Source organism: Podarcis melisellensis (assembly GCF_964234715.1).
Source record: "Podarcis melisellensis genome assembly, chromosome: 1".
NCBI classification, from domain to species: Eukaryota; Metazoa; Chordata; class Lepidosauria; order Squamata; family Lacertidae; genus Podarcis; species Podarcis melisellensis.
Window position 1 is genome coordinate 71,120,448 of NC_138528.1, and position 20,109 is coordinate 71,140,556.

At 41.6% G+C, this 20,109-nt stretch overlaps 1 protein-coding gene across 7 annotated transcripts in view; it reads right to left on the reverse strand.

Moving 5' to 3' along the window:
- USH1C (USH1 protein network component harmonin) overlaps positions 1-19,750 on the reverse strand; it is a 47,871-nt gene extending 28,121 nt beyond the window's left edge. For 6 of the 7 annotated variants that reach the window (XR_014171835.1, XR_014171836.1, XR_014171837.1 and 3 more), the window contains exons 1-6: positions 19,687-19,750; positions 12,509-12,576; positions 8,455-8,598; positions 7,525-7,663; positions 1,338-1,446; positions 1,224-1,248 (exon numbers count right to left, since the gene is read on the reverse strand). Coding sequence is in view for 4 of the 7 variants with exons in the window: in XM_081926058.1 (XP_081782184.1) it covers positions 1,224-1,248; positions 1,338-1,446; positions 7,525-7,663; positions 8,455-8,598; positions 12,509-12,576; positions 19,687-19,731 (530 nt within the window). In the remaining 3 variants the exon portion in view is untranslated. Of the gene's footprint in view, positions 1-1,223; positions 1,249-1,337; positions 1,447-7,524; positions 7,664-8,454; positions 8,599-12,508; positions 12,577-17,637; positions 17,806-19,686 lie in introns of those variants that run through there. The other variant, XM_081926059.1, reaches the window with a different exon arrangement.
- Between the last annotated feature and the right edge of the window lie 359 nt (positions 19,751-20,109).

Genomic DNA, 20,109 nt, shown 5'->3' on the forward strand with positions numbered 1-20,109 from the left:
TTAAACAGTTTTCTGTCAGCTGGCTGTTGGTGATTTTAAAAGACTTTACTTGTTTGGCTGTAAGCCATATGATCCCCAATATACAGGTCAAGTAAGATTGTGTTGGTTGAACTTTGGTCACAAATAATTTTAATAAAAGCACTTTAGGAGCATAATGGCTTTTTAAAAGGAAAAACCTCAGGTAAAGTGAATGGCTCCAATTCAACATAGACTTTATGTGCTAAATCCCATTGATATAAAACTGTGTAGTACCTCTGTGCAGGACACAGTGTGCTATCTCTGGGGTAGTTTGCTCACCTTTGGTCCCCACCCTGCACTCAGCTTTCACCTGTGGCTCCTAGAAGCTGTCAGCATGCGACAGCGGCCACACCCCAGGAAACAGCTTTGACTGACAGCTAAGCCAGGTGAAGGTAGCAAAAGGGTCTCAAACCCACAGTGAGTTAGGGACTTCCACTGCATGCAAAGACAGGCTTTGGCAGATTGAGCAGATGAGACCAATAGTGGGTCCAACAGTCAAGAAGGTAGTTTTTGTATGTGTTGTAGAGGGAGAAGAAAAGGCTAAGCGGTAAACCCTATACAAGTCCAGAGTGGAGTCCCCAATATGGTTGGATGGCAACTTGTACACCTCCTTTTGACAATTCCTGCAGCCAAGCTAGTGCCAAATGTATTGCTCTGCTTTCCTTTGGACCACATCAGTGAGGCCCAGAGGCCTTGTTATCTTGGCAGCCCAAGACCTCCATATACACTGCCCAGGCTTGTGCCCTAGGAAGGTCACTTCAGTGCTGCTAACGCAGCTGTTTGACTCCTCCCCCCTGTAGGTGTACTACATTGTATCCCAAGAAAGATGGAAGGCAACAACATAAAACTGTAGTTTTCAAAATGTGGTGTTACTAAGCAGAGGAAATTGACAGAAGCAGTGTACAGTGGTACCTCTAGTTACGAACTTAATTCGTTCCGGAGGTCCGTTCTTAACCTGAAACTGTTCTTAACTAGAGGTGTGCTTTCACTAATGGAGCCTCTTGCTGCTGCTGTGCCACCGGCACACGATTTCCGTTCTCATCCTGGGACAAAGTTCTCATCTTGAGGTAACTCTTCCAGGTTAGCGGAGTTTGTAACCTGAAATGTTTGTAACCTGAGGCGTTTGTAACTCGAGGTACCACTGTAAATTATTAGATACATTCCATATTGTATGTAAAATATGCATTTAGCCAAAAGACAATTACCTTTTCACAGGTATCATGCCAACGTCTGCAATGAAATAAAGTTTACTGTCAGTTGCCACAAAAGCACGAAAGTATGGGAATTTAAGCAAAATATCAAAACAATGTTCTACTCACGTCTCACTTTTATAGACACAATTTTCTTTGTGCGAATAAGATTAATCACTTCTTCATGAGTACATGAAGAAATGGAGTATCCATTTATTCGAACAATCTCATCTCCAACCTTAGTTTAAAAAAGAAAGAGAGAGAGAGAGAGATGGAAGCTGAGTTGGGGTCGTGGGTTCAAGCCCCATGTTGGACAAAAGATTGCTGCACTGCAGAGAGTTGAACTAGATGACCCTTGTGATCACCCTCAACTCTGCAGTTCTAAGATTCTGTGAAAATAGTATTTTATATAGTGTGTTTCAGAAGGAACAAACAATTTCAAATTGACAATCCATTTGAAAGAAGGCTTTTTATGTAGAAATGAGACATATCCTGCTGTGAAATTAACGGAACACATCTTTGGGAATGGGCAAATGACAACTTTCAAGTTTTATGCAGTTGCTTGATCACATCTGAGCAGCCTATACATGCTCCCTTGCTGAGAAGTACATTATTGTTTTGTCCAGCAATCCTTTATTTCTTTCAGCTATTTTATGTGCATCAGCTCAGATCCTAACTCTGAGTGAATGGAATAGGATGCTCACCAATTCCCCTTTCCACCTGTGACCTCCAAAAATCTTCTCTACAGGGTTGGAGGACCATCTGAAGCCCATGAGAGGTGACCCTGAGGGTGCAGGGGAAAGGAGGAATTAGTGAAAATAGTCTCCTTTCCACTATCTGCCAGCAGGATCAGAGTGAATTTCGTTATGAGAACTGTCCTATGAATAGAAGAGCAACTTAGGATCCAAGCCATTGAAGGTACAGTTTTGGGATCATACATCAAAGCTGATTCTGGGATGGACTTTATCCTTTGTATACTTTGATGGAGTATATTATTTGGTCATTGACTTGCATTTCCTGCTGTTAAGCCCTAGGGAACAGTTCAGTATAATCAGAATCTATGCAATTTCATTGCATTGCATTCTGCCATAAATAACCAGGTGATGGACCTAAATTAATAGTTACTTACTTTAGACATCCAGCTAAAGTCTAGAGTACATTACTTCATTTAATTCAATGTTTCAGGACAATAGATATATATTGCATACCAACAACCTAGCCACTAACATGAGTAAGTGCTTTTAGACCGTCTCCACATGGAGGCAGTAAAATTTTGCAGTCTCTTAACAGCAACAACTAAAGACTGAGCATAGCAAATGATGCAAAGACTAAATTACATAGTAAAATTCTAGTGAAGACCACAATGTTGCATGACACCTTCAAATACATAAACTATGTAAGTTCATTAGATGTATGTAGTGTTCACTTAAATAAGTAGGGTAAATATATATCCAGAGTCCGTAGAGAATATTTTTAATTTTGGTGCAAAGTGAAGCCGAAATGTCAATAGCAATAAAGTAAGTGTGCCATAATGCTGTGCTCAGTGCTGATGAATACAGAGACTCCAATCCAGTGAGTTCAAGATCCACTCTTGATAAGTGTCTGCTGGTGATGAATAGGCATAGCAATACCAAAATAAATAGGCACAGAGAGAATTATTTTCTGTAGTGAGCTAGCTGTTTCCAGAATTTATTGAGACCAACGTATTAAGTCAGTCTTTAAGACTTCATGCTATTTTTGCTGTAACAAATCCACACAGCAGCCCCTCTAGATCCAACAGTGGATGGCGTGGTGGACCTGTGCCACTCACCTGACCTCCCTAAATCTGAGTCTCTGCTGTGTATTGGGATGGGGAAGGAGAGGGGCAAGGTGGCAGCAAGGAGCAAATGCTGCAGCAGAGGTAATTCAGTGCTCTTGCTGGCTTGTTTGCACTACGCTGCCTTTGATTCTGCCTTGCCCCTCTCCCTCCTTATATGCAGTAGCAAGTCAGCTGGAAGTAGCTCAGGTGAGTAGGGCAGCCCTGCCTCACTGTCCGCTACTGCCTAAATTATGCAAAGGGTTTGTTTTTAGTTTTGTTGCATAAGCGCCAACCACTGACTACATGCCATTTTATTCAATCAAATCCTAAATTCAATTAATTCCCTTTGTAGTCTACTAAAAGCTCGTTTTAACGATATTGCTTCCATCAGATGGGCTAGGAAAGCTAGTTTGGGCACGCTAAGGTGAACTGCAAGAACAATGTATTCTTTCAGTGGGCTGCTGCTCAGCTTTGGTTTACGGCACTTGCTTATCAGTTATCATTGCATGGTACTTGTTTTACTCACATAATGAGTCAAGTTTAATTTAATTCAATACTGAAATAACTGATTTCAGGCCATATTTTCCAGCCAAGGAAATCACATGCTAAACAGATGTTAGTTGATACACTTAATCACTGCGGCAAACACAGAGAACCTGATCTGTGGTGTGTATAAGTCTTTTTAAAATTTCATTTGCCACGGCTTATTTAATCAGGTACCACCACCTTGCCCCAACAATCTGGCATGAAAGCCCTGACCCAGGATTGCTCTGGGGCCCACAAACCCTTCCTCAGACCTTGCTATTTACAGCAGTGTTATGTGCCGCTCATCTATTGGAATGGTGTAGCAAAGCACATGTGGTTGCTTTTTCCCTTTACTGTGTTCACACTTGCTAGGACTGAGTGAATTTTCACAAGTTGGATCCAGATCCCATCAACGGAGTTCCCTTCTGCCACTGCATAAGGGATCTAATTCGGCCTATTGCACGCCTTGCCTGAAGCTGCTTTTGCAACTTTGATGTCTGCCTCTTTGTGCTTGAATATCTATTTAAAATGTCATCCGTATTGCAAAGGACTAATTCATTTTTAAAAAACTCTTTCAGTTTAACACATTGCATAAAGAGGGAGCTACCAAGGTTCCATCCCAACACTTCGTCTGCTTTAACTTTTACTTTTCCCCAATCCTGAATCAGTGGGGTTGAGGGAAGAGCAGGCTAGAAAAATTTGCTTGGAGGCCTGTATCAGCCCCCCACAATGTGAGGCAGGATAGCTACCCTGGATGTAGATGAAATATGTACAAAGGTGCAACAAGACAAAAGTGAGAAAGAGCAAACATCACAGGGGCATTGCAACATAGTTGAGAGTTAATGTCTGCTTGTTTTGTTTCTAGATAAGAATCCTGTGCCATTAATAGCTACATAACTGATACAAATTTAGCAGATCTTTCCCCTTGTTGTTGCTTATTATTTCGTTCATACCATGCACTTGCTAAATGCACAAAAGCCCTTCCTAGAAGATTAGCCAACAATTCTACAGGGAGGAAAAGGTTTTAGTTAAGATTCAAAGTACTACTTGCACGGCATGCAGAGTGGAATAAAATAATTGTCTTCACTGATATTAGGAATGGTGTGTTTGCTCCACCTACTGGGGAATTTTTTAAACTGTAAAATCCCTTATTGATAGAGAGGAGGGGGTGTTCTCTCTTTGGACCTTTCACCCCCAGCACAAATGAAAATTTTCTGCATGAAGAGGTTAGCTTCAGGAGGCAAATATGTCCATAATGCTTCTCTTGCTTATCTTTCCTGCTTATTGTTCACTGTCTGCGTACAAATGTCACGTAGTGTATCAGATTTGAATACACTATTGAATACACCATTATGTAACAAAGGTAAATCAGAGAGATTCCTGTTTTCACTTTCTCCCAAAGACTGCTTCTTGCCATCCAGCAAGTAGCCAGACTTCTTTCTTTCCTTTTCCAAATGCAAACTGTATCCATGCAGAATGCTTTCTTTTGCTCCACCCTCAGCAGTCTCCATGGTCTCCTGCGGCCCCTATTGCTCCCTCTACTGACTCGCAGCGGGAGATTGATGTTCGTGTGGCTGGGCTTTGGGGCTGGTTCTGCACATATATTTATTTTTACTCCTTTCTTTAACAAGACTTATCTACTGTTTAATCGGGAAAATAGTTGAAGCAGTTTACAGAAAAGAATATAAAATATTCATTGGAAAATACTGGTAAAACCAAACTTTACAACAAGTACTAAAATTGACCCAATCCAGATAAAATTAACACTTTGAAATTATCTAGACTTAACAAAACCTAATCAAAAATGAAAAGTATTTAGCAGGTATCGAAGACAGTATTGCCAAGGCTTTGTATCTGCAAGGAGTTCCATAAATTAGGCTGTCACAGTAAGCGGTTGACTCCTTGTGAGTGTGGACCAACAGTCTTTGGCACTTATACAACTACCAGTATAAATATCAGTCAGTGTGTAAGAACAAATCCTATCTTCTTATATTGTCTAAAACATACATGAGTTAATGGCTTTTGGTCACACTACAGGAAGACAAAATTGGACAAATTTCCACCCCACCAAAAGAAGTTGGATGAATTGCTCTCTCTCTCTCTCTCTCTCTCTCTCTCTCTCTCTCTCTCTCTGTGTGTGTGTGTGTGTGTAATGCTCCAATAATAGCCATTAAAGACATTATTGGCAAGCTACACTCTTCATGAAATAAATGTTTGCTAGCTTTTCTATAATGTAGACTTGGCAAAAACCTTTCTGTATCCTCTTGTCAGTGTATTAAGCACCAGTATGTTATTACAGAAGAATTGACTAAGGGACTGAAAACAAGGGGGTGGGGAACTAAAATAGAAAATTGTTTCATGCATTCCTTTGTTTTTACAGTCTGAAAAGGGGGCCTTTTTTTTTACTAAAGTATACAGAGCAGAATCATGATGGTTTCAGATTTACTTTTTTAGTGTTTCCTTTACTTCTATTATTCATAATAATCTCCAGGCCTTTTTAGTTAACATAATCCCCAAAGATATGAGTACAGTATCTGTGAGAGCAACAAAATAGACAGATGAAATGCATGAAAAGGCTAAACTGTATCCATTTAGGAAAAAGAAGAAGGAGAAATCAGAAGAAAATAGGTCAATGCCACAAACGTTTCAGTTACGTATCTTGATTATACAGAAACACATACACACTTTAAGTGGTGGAAAAACTACCTCATTTTCTCATAGTCAGGAGGATGGATCAAAATGGTATAGGAAAAAAAGGAGTCAGAAACTGATATTATGATAGAAGTTCATTATGCCTTTTCCCAGACTACATTTTTTTTCTAGCTTGGAAAATGTGTGGAGATTTAGTGAAATAATTCAGATGGGTGAAATTTCAGAAGCATTTGGCTTTATCATGAGACAGCAATTTAGAACAATGAGCAGCCTGTCAACTCCCCTTGTTCACTTGGTCTTAGAAAGTTTTAGAAAGTGTCTTGCACAGACTATTATGAAGGCACCTTAAGCTGATTCTTAACATCACATATCAACAAACCAAGGAAGGCAGAGCTACATTTGCTGCAAATGAGATTCCTGGTTTGGTATAAATAGATTTACTTTAATGAAGTCAAAATAGGAAAGTGTGGGATTTATTTGTTCATATATGCCCTTTGTCTAGGAATGGATTCACATTTCCCCCTCTCATGAGGTTCCCTTCTTATTCATCTGCTGGAAGATTTCTGAGTATGGGTTGGCTCATGATCTAAGCTTTTTTCAAACCATTCATGAAACTGGAATGCATGTGAATATCCATTATGAAGCAACAAACTTAATTCACTGGTTTCAAAATGTGTCATGTTAGTTACAGAGGGCACATGGGTGTATAAATGCGAGTTTTAACCTTTAAAATATATGCAAGAGGAGGACTAATCCTTTTGTATATTAAAGTCACATTTTTATTGTGTGTGTAGGTTTGTAATGGGTCCTATGCATGTTTTCTTGTTCATCAGTGTATTAGTGCTCATAACATAGGTTCCTCCTACAGTCTTTATTGTCATAAATGGACCACTCCAATCCAGAACTTAATGTGAAGTAAGTTTGGAATATGAAGTGCAGAGCAGTGACTCAGGCATTCTGGTCCTGGTATACAGCAACAATATCATTGCTTCTAGAGTAATGGTTAATGGATATAAGAGCCCTGAAGGGGTCAAATCTCACATCCTGGCAAAAAGGGCTTATAGTGATAAACAGTATTCTTACATTTTATTACTAGTGGACAGTATGGTGGGGCGCTCATGTCAATGCTGCTTACTGGGAGGTAGAGGCAGCAATGAGGCTGGGACAGTGCAAACACGCCAGTAGAACCAAAGTGGTCATGGTAGTGTGTTGCACTGCACCAGTCTTGCTGCCACCTCTCCCCTCCCCTTCTCAGGAAGCAGCAGCAACTCTACCAACTTGAATAATAGAATATATACATAAGATATTTTCTATCTATACGAGACAGAATGTCCTTCTCACCTGAAGTCCAACATTGTCTGCTTGTCCACCTTTCATTAGCTGAGAAATAAAAAGGCCACAGGCAAATTCGACACCTCCTCTCACACTTATCCCTAGTCCTTCAGGATGCAAACGATCTAACCTCACCTCCTTCAGTTTTCTGCAAAAGTTGGAATAGGATAAACAGAATTTACAGTTGCTACTTAAACAGTCCCATGTACCCATCTGCCATTCCCTGGTGTTGATTTTCAAGGCTTCTGAAGAATGTGGAGTGTGTTGTCCTATACTTTACTTTGTCAAATTACTTGTATTTGCATTGCATGCAACTAAGTCTTAGGGAGGGGAAGGCCTCTTATATAGAGCAACTTCCAACTTTCATTAGCTCTCCTCCCTTACCTTGGCTGGGTACTCCAGACTCTTACAAGGATGCCACTCTTTTTTTTACTCTTACTCTTATAACAGGTCTCAACAGATAGAAACTGGTATTGCTTTTAAAAATGATTTGCATTTCCATGTTAGAAAAGGCATCTGTTCAACTTCTGTCTGCTGCGCAGCTGTTAAAGACACAAGAGCCCCACTTAAAATATAAAAAATAACAATTCTAGTCTCAGTCTCCACAAACAAAAGACTGACAGCTCTTTAATCTGCAGGGCTCCTAGGCTCAAAGGGTAAGAAATGAGGGAGCACCTCTCCCTCCTGTTTATTATCAGGATGAGAGAGGAAGAAAAGGTCAAGAACTTCAGGAGGAGACCTGCTATGATTGATTAACTGATATTAACTTTCTGCTGCAGAAACAGAGGCATCCTGAAAATGATTTTTGGGGAGGGGGGCCACCAAAGCTTAGGTGAGGACTGGGGCAAATAACTGCTGAGTTCTTGAGTAAGAATTCATCAATTAGCAAAAAAGAAAAAAGTGTGCTCATATACAGAGAAGTACATTGATCAAACCTACCTAGATCGCTTAGGTGTTAACTGATCATACTCCACTTGATGTTTTAATGGGATCAGAGGGCGTATGGCCTCAAATATGGGCAGCCGGCTTGGTTCATTGATTACATACTTCAGGTCTCCCACCAACACTGGAAGATTCATGGATCTACAAAATGAAATTGAAGAGGGTTATAAGGAGATGCAATATTAACTACTGACAATGTACTTGACATATCGTGCTCTCTGGCTTTAATGACGCTACCTTAAAACCCCTGCCCCAAAGAGTCATTCTTCTTCTGCTTCTAAAGTTAAATCACCTGATTTGATACATAAGACACCTCCATTTAAATGGAGTTCATGGAGTTAAAGTAAAATATGCTGCAGGGTCTATATTTGAAAGCTACAATGAGAGTGGATAAAAGATCAGTATAGGCTGTTAGTCCAAATTTTTGTGGATTACACAACCCCAATGCTATGTGATTCTGCATTTGTCCAACATGCACAATACAAAACTGCACACAGTAGTTGTCTGTGCAGAGGACTAATGTTCACCACCTCTAAGAAAACGCTTGGAAATGAAATGGCCAGCATTCTGGAAAAAAATGCCATTCCTTGACCATTACGAAAAGGCTATACAACAGAGTTTAATCTGAAGAGATGGGGGAAGGGCTCATTGACAGTTATTTGCTTTGCATACAGAAGGTCCTACGTTCAACCCCTGACATCTTCAGAATGATCTGGGAGAGAACTCTGCATGAAATCCTAGAGAGCCACTGCCAGTCAGTGCAGGCTATACTGAGCTAGATGGGCCAATGGTCTCGCTTCCTACATTCCTATGCTTCCAATGGCTAGTGGTGCTGAAGATGGTGCTCACTATCTGTGGTGCCAACCTCTGCATGATTACCTAGTGTTCTGGAGAAGCCTGTTGTATACAGTGGTACCTTGGGTTACAGACGCTTCAGGTTACAGACTCCGCTAACCCAGAAATATTACCTCGGGTTAAGAACTTTGCTTCAGGATGAGAACAGAAATCGGGTGGCGGCAGTGGGAGGCCCCATTAGCTAAAGTGGTACCTCAGGTTAAGAACAGTTTCAGGTTAAGAATGGACCTCCAGAACGAATTGAGTTCTTAACCCGAGGTACCACTGTACACACAGGAACGTACAGTAGCCTTAGGAATCTTTCAGACCTCTGGCTGTTGTCAAGGCACAGCATGGGGGTCCCTAGTGTGATTCCCCTTCCCCTATCCCCACAAAGCAAATGCATCCACAGAACGCCTGAAAGGCATCTGAACATATGGCATACACATTTTTTGTTATAACTGCCCCATTCCTATGGTGCTGTGTACAAGTTCTTAAGTTCTATCATAAGCATGCTTATTCAAGAGTAAGCCCTATTGTATTTGACACGGCTAATCTTCAAGTGTTTAAGATTACACGCATACTGACATTTTAACGGGACTCCAGGATAACAACTTTATGAAAACAACAGAATTAATCTGTAGCCAGTCTGTTGACTTCAGCAGAGTTACTCTAGCCTGAAGAACGGCAGAACTCCATACTATCTGTTTGTGTTCTTTACATCAGTCATCACAGGATACTGGACACCCTAGTATGTCACTTGATGTACAAGTAACACATTATTAATGGCAATTAAATACACACCAGGGTAGGAAATATATTACCAAATATTAAAGGAAATGCCCAACTGAATGTGTTGTGATCTTTAAAAACTTAAACAAATGTCTTTTTATTTTTCTAAGTTTGACAAATATTGTGTTCTCAGTGTTGGCCTTGGATTATATGATTTTTATATTATGCCCCCCCAAATGTTAAATGCATATTTAAACCACCAATTTTTTTTATAGATATCCATGGCATGTATGTTTAAATAAAAGCATTTGTCTGCTTTATGGCATAAGGTTTTCTGGATTAGAGTGCAGAACAACAGATAAATGAAGTGGTCACACACACACACGTCTCTCTCATAAGAACAGAAAGACAGAGGGGAAAACTGTCAATAGTACTGTGTCATACAAGTTTCTACACAGAATACATATTACGGTAATGCAGAAATCATTTAGCATGGATGTGATCCATTCCTGACACAAATAATAAAACTATATATCTTTACAGAATAACATAAACAAAAGCCCCAATGAGTTTATACTGTAAATTTTTACAGAAGCGGAAAGACGACAGAGGCAAGGGTAACAGGGGAATAATATACACAATGACCGCTCCCCGCTTAAAACGGGGGGCGCACTTTGCGTGGACGCGTGCAGCCCCTAGACCTGGAGCGGCTCCAACAGCATAGGCTAGGCTATGCCATCCCTCAGGTGGGATACCTGGAGGTCTCCGCCTACCTCAGTCAGTTGTCCAATCCCACCTGGGGGAAAGAGTTGCCAAGGAGACCAGGCCAGGTAGGGGAGGGATTACCTGCCCACACAAAGGAGGGAGGATTGGGCGGAATCCTTTTGTCCATCTTCCTCTTTGCGGCGGCGATACCAGGGTTCCCCGTTAACGGGGTTTCTGAAGGGAGGCTTTGACCGTACGCCGGAAGGTCGTCATTGCTCTCCCCTGCGGCGGCGGCGTTACGGGGGCGGCTATCTCTGCTTGAACATATGTTCTCCAGAGCCGGCCCATCCCCCCCACACACACTGGATAACCCTGATGCTCCCTAGGTCCCCGGCTGGGGACTGGGGAGGGAGAACGCCCAATGCCTGAGCCAAGGTCTACCCACATTTGAAATTTAATAAAGTTGTGGCCAATTTAATCCCATAGCACGTTGTCTTGAGTCGTTATTCCACATGACGGGGGGACCGCGGAGGATCTGGGGACTCCGCCTGTCCACGCAAACACACTTACAGGTGCTTAGTGTTAGTTTCTGGAGGGGCACATGTGGAAATGAAATATTCATCTAGCAAAATGGATTTAGGGTATTTCTTTGAAATCTAAGGACCATATACCTTTGTATTTGCTGAATAAATAATGTACAAAGGTCATATACCTTTGTAACAATATTGTACATTTTATTTAAGTGTAAGCAACATTTCCCAGCTTTGGGGGTGATGGGGCGGGAAATATAAATGCTTGAGGTATCTGTTAGGTTTACAACTCCAGTGAAGTTTTAAATAATTAACTACGCTGAATTCTTCCTGATGTCATGAGCTGCAGGCAATGCTTTATGAATGGTGAAGCAATTAGACAGCCCGAACTGAAACCAAACCAGGTTTGTAGCCAAGGCTACACAAAACTCTGCTTTAACACAAAGAGCACATGGAAACTTGAAAAGTCTACATTTCATTCCACTATGATGCTATTAATTAAGTTATGCCCAGAAACGATCATGGCTAGAATCATTCACCTATGAAGAATGGAAAAATACTCTCATCTCCTCCAACAACAACAAAATGGACCAGGTGAAAGTACAGTGTACAGATGAGACGCTGGGTGAAAATAGTATACAGTGGAAATGGAATTATATCAGAAACTATATTTGTATCTTGTTTGTACAGTATTGTTTTACAGTATTGTATTAAGAAAAACACAAGCATATAGGACCAAAATGTTAGAAATTGCTGATGATCTCTGTGTTAAAATAATAAAGGATGCAATCCTATACAATTTTACCCCATTGAATATAATGGGGATTACTTCTGAGTAGACACAAATAGGGTTGCACTGTAGTTGTTCAAATGTGACTAGAATACCAAAGGCTAAAATACCAGAATCAAACAAAGTTAAGAACTGGATCATATTATTAGCATTTTCAAATGTGCAGATGGCCTTTAGTTTCCTAATGACAATTGTTTCAGAAAGACATTTTATCAAACGTTCCTTTATTTCAACAGTTTGGAATAAGACTTTGGGAATAATTCAGGAACATTATAAAAAGTCTTGCTTATTCCTTAGTTGTGTGTTAAATGCAGAAGTTAAAAGGAAGTCTTAAATAGTTCCTCTGCCTATTTTTTTTTTTACAGGTTAAAGATGAGCAAACATTTCTATTGTTATAACTTTCTTCCTACCAAATGCCAAACTGCCAGAAGTGTGAAATCAATATGAAGGAATAACTTACTCATGGTACATCCGCAACACATCATAGAGATAATCTTTCTCTGCTTCACTATCAATCAGCAGGTCAACCTGGAAAAGATGATAATTTTATTGTAATACTCTGACCACAAACTGTGACAGCTGAATAAACCCCAACTCATTAACCAAAATATAATAATTAAATATATTTCTTTCTGCTTACAGGAGGCTTCTTGCAAAGGCAGCAATATTTTTTAAGAATGTGAAATAAAAACTTCACCGGTGGAGTTTATTATCGTGCCAAAATCTAGTCATTTCATACCACAGAGCAGCATATTGATTCTCTTACCTGATAATGACTAAATTGCTGAATAAATATCTTCAGAAACCTTTTAGGCCATTCACTAATGTAGCACATGACTGAGCAACCAGAAACAATTCTACCAAAACCATCTAGATACCGAGTTCAATGGTTTTAAACTAGAAATGTCGGCATCCTTCTCATGACGCTGTGCAGCAAACTAGATTGCCCCTTGCAGCTCTGATATCTTGACAGAGGAGAGCTCGCTGCTAGAGTTATTCTTCTTCACTGTCTGTCACAACATGTTCACTTAAACTGGTGTCAGGTTTCAAGACTGACTTTAATTTTGCTAACTGTTCAAAAATAAATAAAAGCACAGCGCCCACGTATATCATGGGAGAAGAAGTTACTTTTGGTAATCAGAAAGGACCACCACTGCCTGTGGCTTTCACATCGGTGAAAGTCAATCACGTCTGTAAGAGCTATAGAGTTGCTACAAAGGCAGTTCTCAGAAGAACATAGGAGCATATGGTCTGACTCAGTATATCAGTCCATTTTTGCGAGTGTCATCTATTCTGATGGTGCAGAGGACCTCCCAGGTCTCAAGTAGGAAATGGAAAGGGCAACACCCCAAGGGGACTAGAAGCCAACAAACAAAACAAAACAAGGGACAAAGCCTGCTTGAAATGGAAAAACATATTAGAAGTTACAATACATCCAATGCTCTTCAGAAGACCAATAATTACATTTATTGGGTTAATTTATTCAAAGCATATTGTCTCAAATTAGATACCTTGAGCATACTTTCAACTCCAAAGGCACATGCCTCCCTTGTCTCCTGAGACAGACAGATGTCAACTGTATTTTCTAATATGTTCTTTAACTTTGAGGATTTGTATCCAAACTGTCAGGCTCTCCCAACCCTGCTCTTTATAACTCTTCTAATTGGAGATGTTGGGGAATGAAGCTGGAAACTATGGCATACAGTCCATATCCTGTACTATTGGTTCATTCCTTAGAGCTAAAGAGAATGAAGATTGCTTAGCCTACTTAAGAAACATGCAAAGTAACATTTGTAAAAAATAATGGGGCATGATTCAGCCATGTATGGCAATCCCCAGAATATTTACAGAAGGAATTTCAATCCAGGTTTAGTTCTGGGTTTAGCATAGAGGAAGCCTTGGTTGCCGTAATAGATGACATTTGCCAGGAGAGAGACAAGTGGAATGTGATACTGTTGGTTCTCCTTGATCTCTCTGTGACTTCTGGTGATACTGACCATGGGATCCTGCTGGAGCAACTCTGTCAGATGGGAAGTGGCAGCACAGTGACATGGTGGCTCCTCTTTTACCTTCAGAGTCAATTTCAGAAAGTTGCATTGAGAGATTTCTGGTGGGCTCTATGGCACTTGTGCTCTAGAGTCCCACAAAGTTCTATATTGTCCCTGATGTTTTTTAACATCTATACGAAGCTGTAGAGTGAGGTCATCAGAGGATTTTGAATGAAGTGTCATCAGTATGTTAATGCCAGTTCTATTTTTCTCTGTCATCTGAGTCAGATGAGGCCATGTGTGTGTTGGATTGATGCCTGGATACAGTAAAGAGCTGGATGAGGACCAATACACTGAAGCTGAATCCTGACAAGATGGAGGCAGTGTACAGAGTTGTACAGTGTACATCTGGGAATTAGGTGTGCTACCCGGGTGGGGTTGCACTTCAACTGAAGGAATAGGTGCAGCACTGAAACACAGGTGCTGGGCTGAAACAGGTGTTCATGGAAATTATATCCCTTGCATCCTTTGAACTGTATTTAGTTGTAGTCATGGAGTCAATGGGTTTCAGCCTCTAGCTGGATCCTGACCCCAAGCTCTGCTGTGCAGGGGCATTGAAACATGGGATAGGACTTACTGTTTACAGCTGTTTATAGTGACCACAGCTGTCTTTTAGACTGAAAACACAAAATATAATGGTGAAGCTCCATGGCTGGAACTCCCTGTGTACAGTAACTGTGTTTTTCTTAAAGTCGCTGCCTATGACAATGATTTTTTGATGGGGCTCTGGCACAAGGAAGGGGGTCCTGTGGGTGCAGCCACCCTCCTAACACCTGCATTGATTGAATAAAATCAAATACTTGCAGCTGCCCTGTGCCCTAGATGCTCCTAATAAGGTCTAACGAAGAACCATGTAAGCCCCATACAAAACTGCTGCAACAATGCAAATGAACTTCTGACAATACAAGAGGAAAATAATCTACAGTGCAGACACACCCTCCATGAACACTGTCAAGCCATTTTCTTCGTCATTGTTTGTTTCTCCTGCCCCCCCAATCTCTAGCGAACAAGCTGTTACGATTCATGTGATCACTGAACTATGTATTCTAAATAGAATGATGTACAAATGGGAAAGCCAAAACACCCATAAATATATGAGCAGAATGTGTATAAGTTATTTAGTGACTTTTAATATGCAACAGTAAATTGAGCATTACTTGTAGAAGGGACATAAATTGTGCAATAATGTTCAATATGACATCACTTGGCCTTTCCAGCAGCAGAGCACATAAAATAAGAACATAAATAATGATGACTAGATTTTGAAGTCCATGGCTTGGATTGTAAGCTTCTCCTCTATTCATGTGGGTGTGGGCATTTCTACCCCACCCCAATCTTTAACATCCCATACTATATCCCACATCATTCCCAAGTATCTCCCGGGTTGCAGAGGGAAGGAGGAAGTAAGAAATTATTCTTTCATAGAATGTGAACTCTGTTCTGTTCATAAAATGAAAGTTAGGATCCAAGCGTATGTGTCCAGACACAATAAAAGTGCTTACTCAGAATCAGGGGTGGGTTACAGTTGCTGTCCAGCAGAGCTCCCTGGGGTAGGGTGGGAAGAGCCCTGGCCATTGGTTTTGGCCATGGTCTACTGCGGGGAATGACCACCCATTTGGGCTTTTCTTCAGGCTATTACTGACAGAAGAACCACTGGAAACAATTTCCTTCCTTGCTGGGTGCAGAAGGAGCCTCCACAGCAGTGGAGCTCCTCTGCCAGGGAAGAGTCCCATCTGCTTTACCCTAACTCCCTCCAGTGGCACAGAACATGAGTTAGGATCGCACTGTTGTTCAGTTGCATTAAATGGGCCATTATGTAGTTATCTGACTGAAATTAACATGCTCCACTTTGTATGTCTTGGAGGCTCGTATGGCTTATAGTACAGAGGTATTGGAACTGTGGTGAGAGTCTCTGATTGGTCTCAGGATGATTTATGAATATCATCATCATAAAAGGCCACAAGTACAAGGTACAAGACCATAAATATTATGTTAGGTACACAGGAGAGCAATATGTCTGCTGCAACCCAGTCCAACCCTTATAGTTAACAGATATGAATAACAAACATAGTTACAGAAGCAGAGATCCTTTATTAAAAGCTGCCAAAAATATTCTAACCTCACCTCACCATTCAATTTCACAATAGTGCTTCCCTATTTATCAGGGTGGGAAGGAAATTAAGCCTAACATTTTGTTAGATAACTTAGTTCTTAGCCACGAAAGAGAAAAGAGGAGAGAGGTTTTCTTTCTGCTAATGTAAAGAGCAGTCTTGAATATGCTTATCTAGAAATAACGCCACTGAAGTAAATGGTAACTGGCAGTGAAATCTCATATGTGTCTCATAAGTAATTCCCATTGATTTGTTCCCAGGTAATTATTACAGGCTTATTTCTAGAGAAATGTGTTTATGAGCAGATTGCAAAAAAAGGGCAAAGGCAGAGCCCAATAAGACACATAACTCGAAGTTAAGCTGTACAAATGCAATTTTAGACCCATTAAAATTAATGGCCATGACTAATTTTGGTTCATTCATTTCAACAGGTCCAACTAAGTTAGTTAGACACAGCCCAATATATTTCCAGTATGATGCCTAAAAACGCTCTTACAGCGTGACTGAATTACAGCCTCCCACTTCACCGAAACTGCCAAAGACCATTTTCATATCATTTTGCCTGCCAAATCACACATGAATCTTTTTTTGTTTCTTTGTTTTCTCAATGTGGTCAAATTTTGTTTAAAGAACAAGTGTTCACCTACTTTTAGGTCAAGAATTTTTTCATTGCTGTCTGGCAGCTCCTCGCTTTCACTTTTTTTTTAAAGGGTAAGAACAAAAGAGCTATTATGCAATACACCTAGCCTTGCCAAGTCTCTTGGTCATTGACAAAGAAACACCAAAGAGAGAGGAGGAGGAGGCGGCGGCAAAAACTGTTTTTGGAGGGTATTCCTTTCCTGAGAAATTGCTCTGTGAGGTTTTCTAAAATGATGACGCACCCATATATCTGTATATCTCTATGTATGTAGTGATGTTGATTATTGTTGTAAAGGCTGCCCAGAAAGTTAAGAAGCGGCAAGGTCAGCTCCTTGAACTTTCCATTGCCTTCCGCTCGCCTGCTTTGAGAGGCGCAGGGAAAGGCAGGTCTGGGTCGGTAGAAGAAAGATGGATGGCGAGAGAAGCAGGTTTGCTGGGCGCGCACATTGCGAGCAGCCCATGGAGAGGGTGGGCTCTGTTCCTTCCTGCCCAGAGGAATCTTACCCTAATCCGCCACACACCTCGGGTCGGGTCCCCTGGGGGGAAAAACTTTCTTCTGCTGAAAGAAGCATGCCAGCCTCCCTTCTTCCCCTCCCCCCTGCTCCCCCACCCGCCAGGTCCGAGTTAATTGACACCGAGAGTCCATAGTCCCAGCGAAATGCCCACGCTCTCTTCGCTGGCAGCGCCAGCAGCTTCTCTCGCTTACGAGGCGGAAAGTGAGGTTAGCGAGGAAGCCCGAGGACGCCGCAGGGAGCGTAGGGCAGGCGGTGGGCCGAGCGCCCCTCTCTTACCTTGTGCCTGAATTCCCTGGCCACCTTCCGCTCCATGGCAATGGGGAGAGCGACTTTCGCTTGGCTTTCCCCGGGGGAACCTTCGTCGGTGCGCGCACCCAGCCGATGCCGTTGCCTCCTGGTCCTGGGCGCAGGTTAAGACGCAGGACTCCAGCCAAGCGCTAGAGGGCGCAGCGCAGCCCTGCGGGAAGGGCCGGCCTGCGCGGCAGACGGGTTGTCCGAGGAATAATGTTATTGGCAAGGAAGGCGCTTACCAGGTCGCCTCGCGCTGCCTCGACATTTTCTTGATGATCTCCTGCAGCCTCCCATGAATTTCAGTGAAAGGGGGACAACTCAGATCAGCTTCCATTGCATTTTATTTCTCGCAAATCTTATCTTTCTGCTATATACTACACTAGGGTTCATCCAGGTAAAATTACGCACAATGAAACACTTTTTACAGTCCCATTGATTTCGATGGAAGAGACTTGCACAACTGCTTATTAATTCTTCCAGTGAAATGAGACGTCAAGGCCGTAAGCCTATTTATCTGGCAGTAAGTTCCAATGATATCAATAGGACTTTCTTTTGGATAGGTTTGCACTATTGCTTAACTTTCACACACAGTGTCGCATGACTTTGGGCACTTGGAAGTCTCCCTTATAAGCGTTCTGTGCTGCAACTTAGGGCAGGATCCCAAAGATCCACATCAGGAACTGCAATTGGAAGGGGAAATTCTCACCCCAGAGCACACGTGGACTCTTTGGGTCCAAGATGGTCAAAATTTCACTTCGTTATAGACCCTCTGAATGCAGGCAGATGTAATACATTTTGTAGAGGATTATGGTTTGAACACAATCTTGCCATTCTCAACTTTGCAACTTTGTCAGTAGCAGAATGATCTTGCATAGAAACAGTTTTTCAAGTTATTTCACCTGAAAATAAATCAGCCACAGTTTTGAACACCCCCCCTCACTCCCAAAGGATCCCATCAAGCTACAGAACCTTCCTTTTCCTTCTCCTCCATCCAGGGAAGGTCTATGTAGCAGGTGCCTTCCATAACTCCACCTTCTCAGTGGCGTAGCGTGGGGGTGCAGGGGGTGCCGGCCGCACCGGGCGCAACATCTGGGGGTTACGGTTAGGGGGTTAGGCTTACAGGACGCAAATTCACGGGTTAGGGGGCCCAAATTACTTGCCTTGCCCCGGGTGCTGACAACCCACGCTACGCAACTCCACCTTCTCCTACACTTTCCATTCTTCATTCTTTCCGTCTAGGTCTGTAGCATTCACTAGCTTCATTCCATGCACAGAAACTGTGACAATGGTACTGCTGTACTTTCAGACCAAGAGAGTGAATAACATGCTGCCATTAGAAATTATTGTAAATCCTTCCAGGTTGCGATGCCAAATTGCATGTGCTTTAGCCAATTCTATTTCCTTATTCAGACTGAGGTGATGCCCTTGGAGCCTTGTCAACTGAAATGAAACCACCTCATGGTGAAAGCTATGAGAATAGCAAATACAAATAAGACAAAAACCTGCAAAGAACTCAAAATATTCAGTCCAATTATCCTTGATTTGTTTTTATTTTTAAGTACAATCTAAATTAAAATAACCTTGCAAGGTTTTTTTAGACTTGTCATCTGTAGAAGGTGATAGGAGCCAAAGCAAAAACAAAAAGTACTTTGTGATGTCTTGGAACTCCAAACATTTTTAAAAATCCTGCAGAGAGGTACCTAATAAACGCAAAAGTAATGTTTCTGGACAATTCAGCTAAACACCTGTGTGAGCAGAAGCCAGCATAGTCAGTCCCACTAGTGCAATGGACTTTTCCCTCTCTCACCTGGTGCCCCTGTGCCCTCCAAATCATATTGTGGGAATTAGGAGAACCCCCAGAACAGTACATGGAGGGAGGGCAGAGGAAATAATACCATCTGGAAAGCAGATTGCAGCATCACAATGTTGACTTTCCTCCTCTAAGTATAATGCCAAGGTTGGAAGCGGAGAAAATGAAGAAGAAGAAAGAGACCAGTTACTTGTTGGAAGTGTTGGGAATGGGATGCAACTCACCTTGTGTTGAAGGCTGGTAGGTTTGCAGGAAGAGGAAGCAGGCATAGGATGTAGGGCAGATCCCAGTGCTGGTTTTGGGTGGCATCCACCACAGTGACTCAAAAGTGCAATTGCTTATTTTTTAACAAAAATATGTAACTTCTCTCTCAGATCAGCTTCCATACCGGAGGACTGGAAAATAGCCAGTGTAACAAAATTTGTTTTTTAAGGACTTAGGGAAAACCCTGGAAATTTCAAGCCTGTTAGCTTAATATCTATCCTGAAAAAACTGGTAGAAAGTGTTAAAAGATAAAATAAACAAGCATATGGAAGAGTAAGCCTTGCTACTGCAGATCCAGCATGGCTTTGGCAAGGGCAAGTCCTATGAACAAGCAAATAGATAAAGGTGATCTGGTTGCCACAGTGTACTTGAACTTTAAAAAA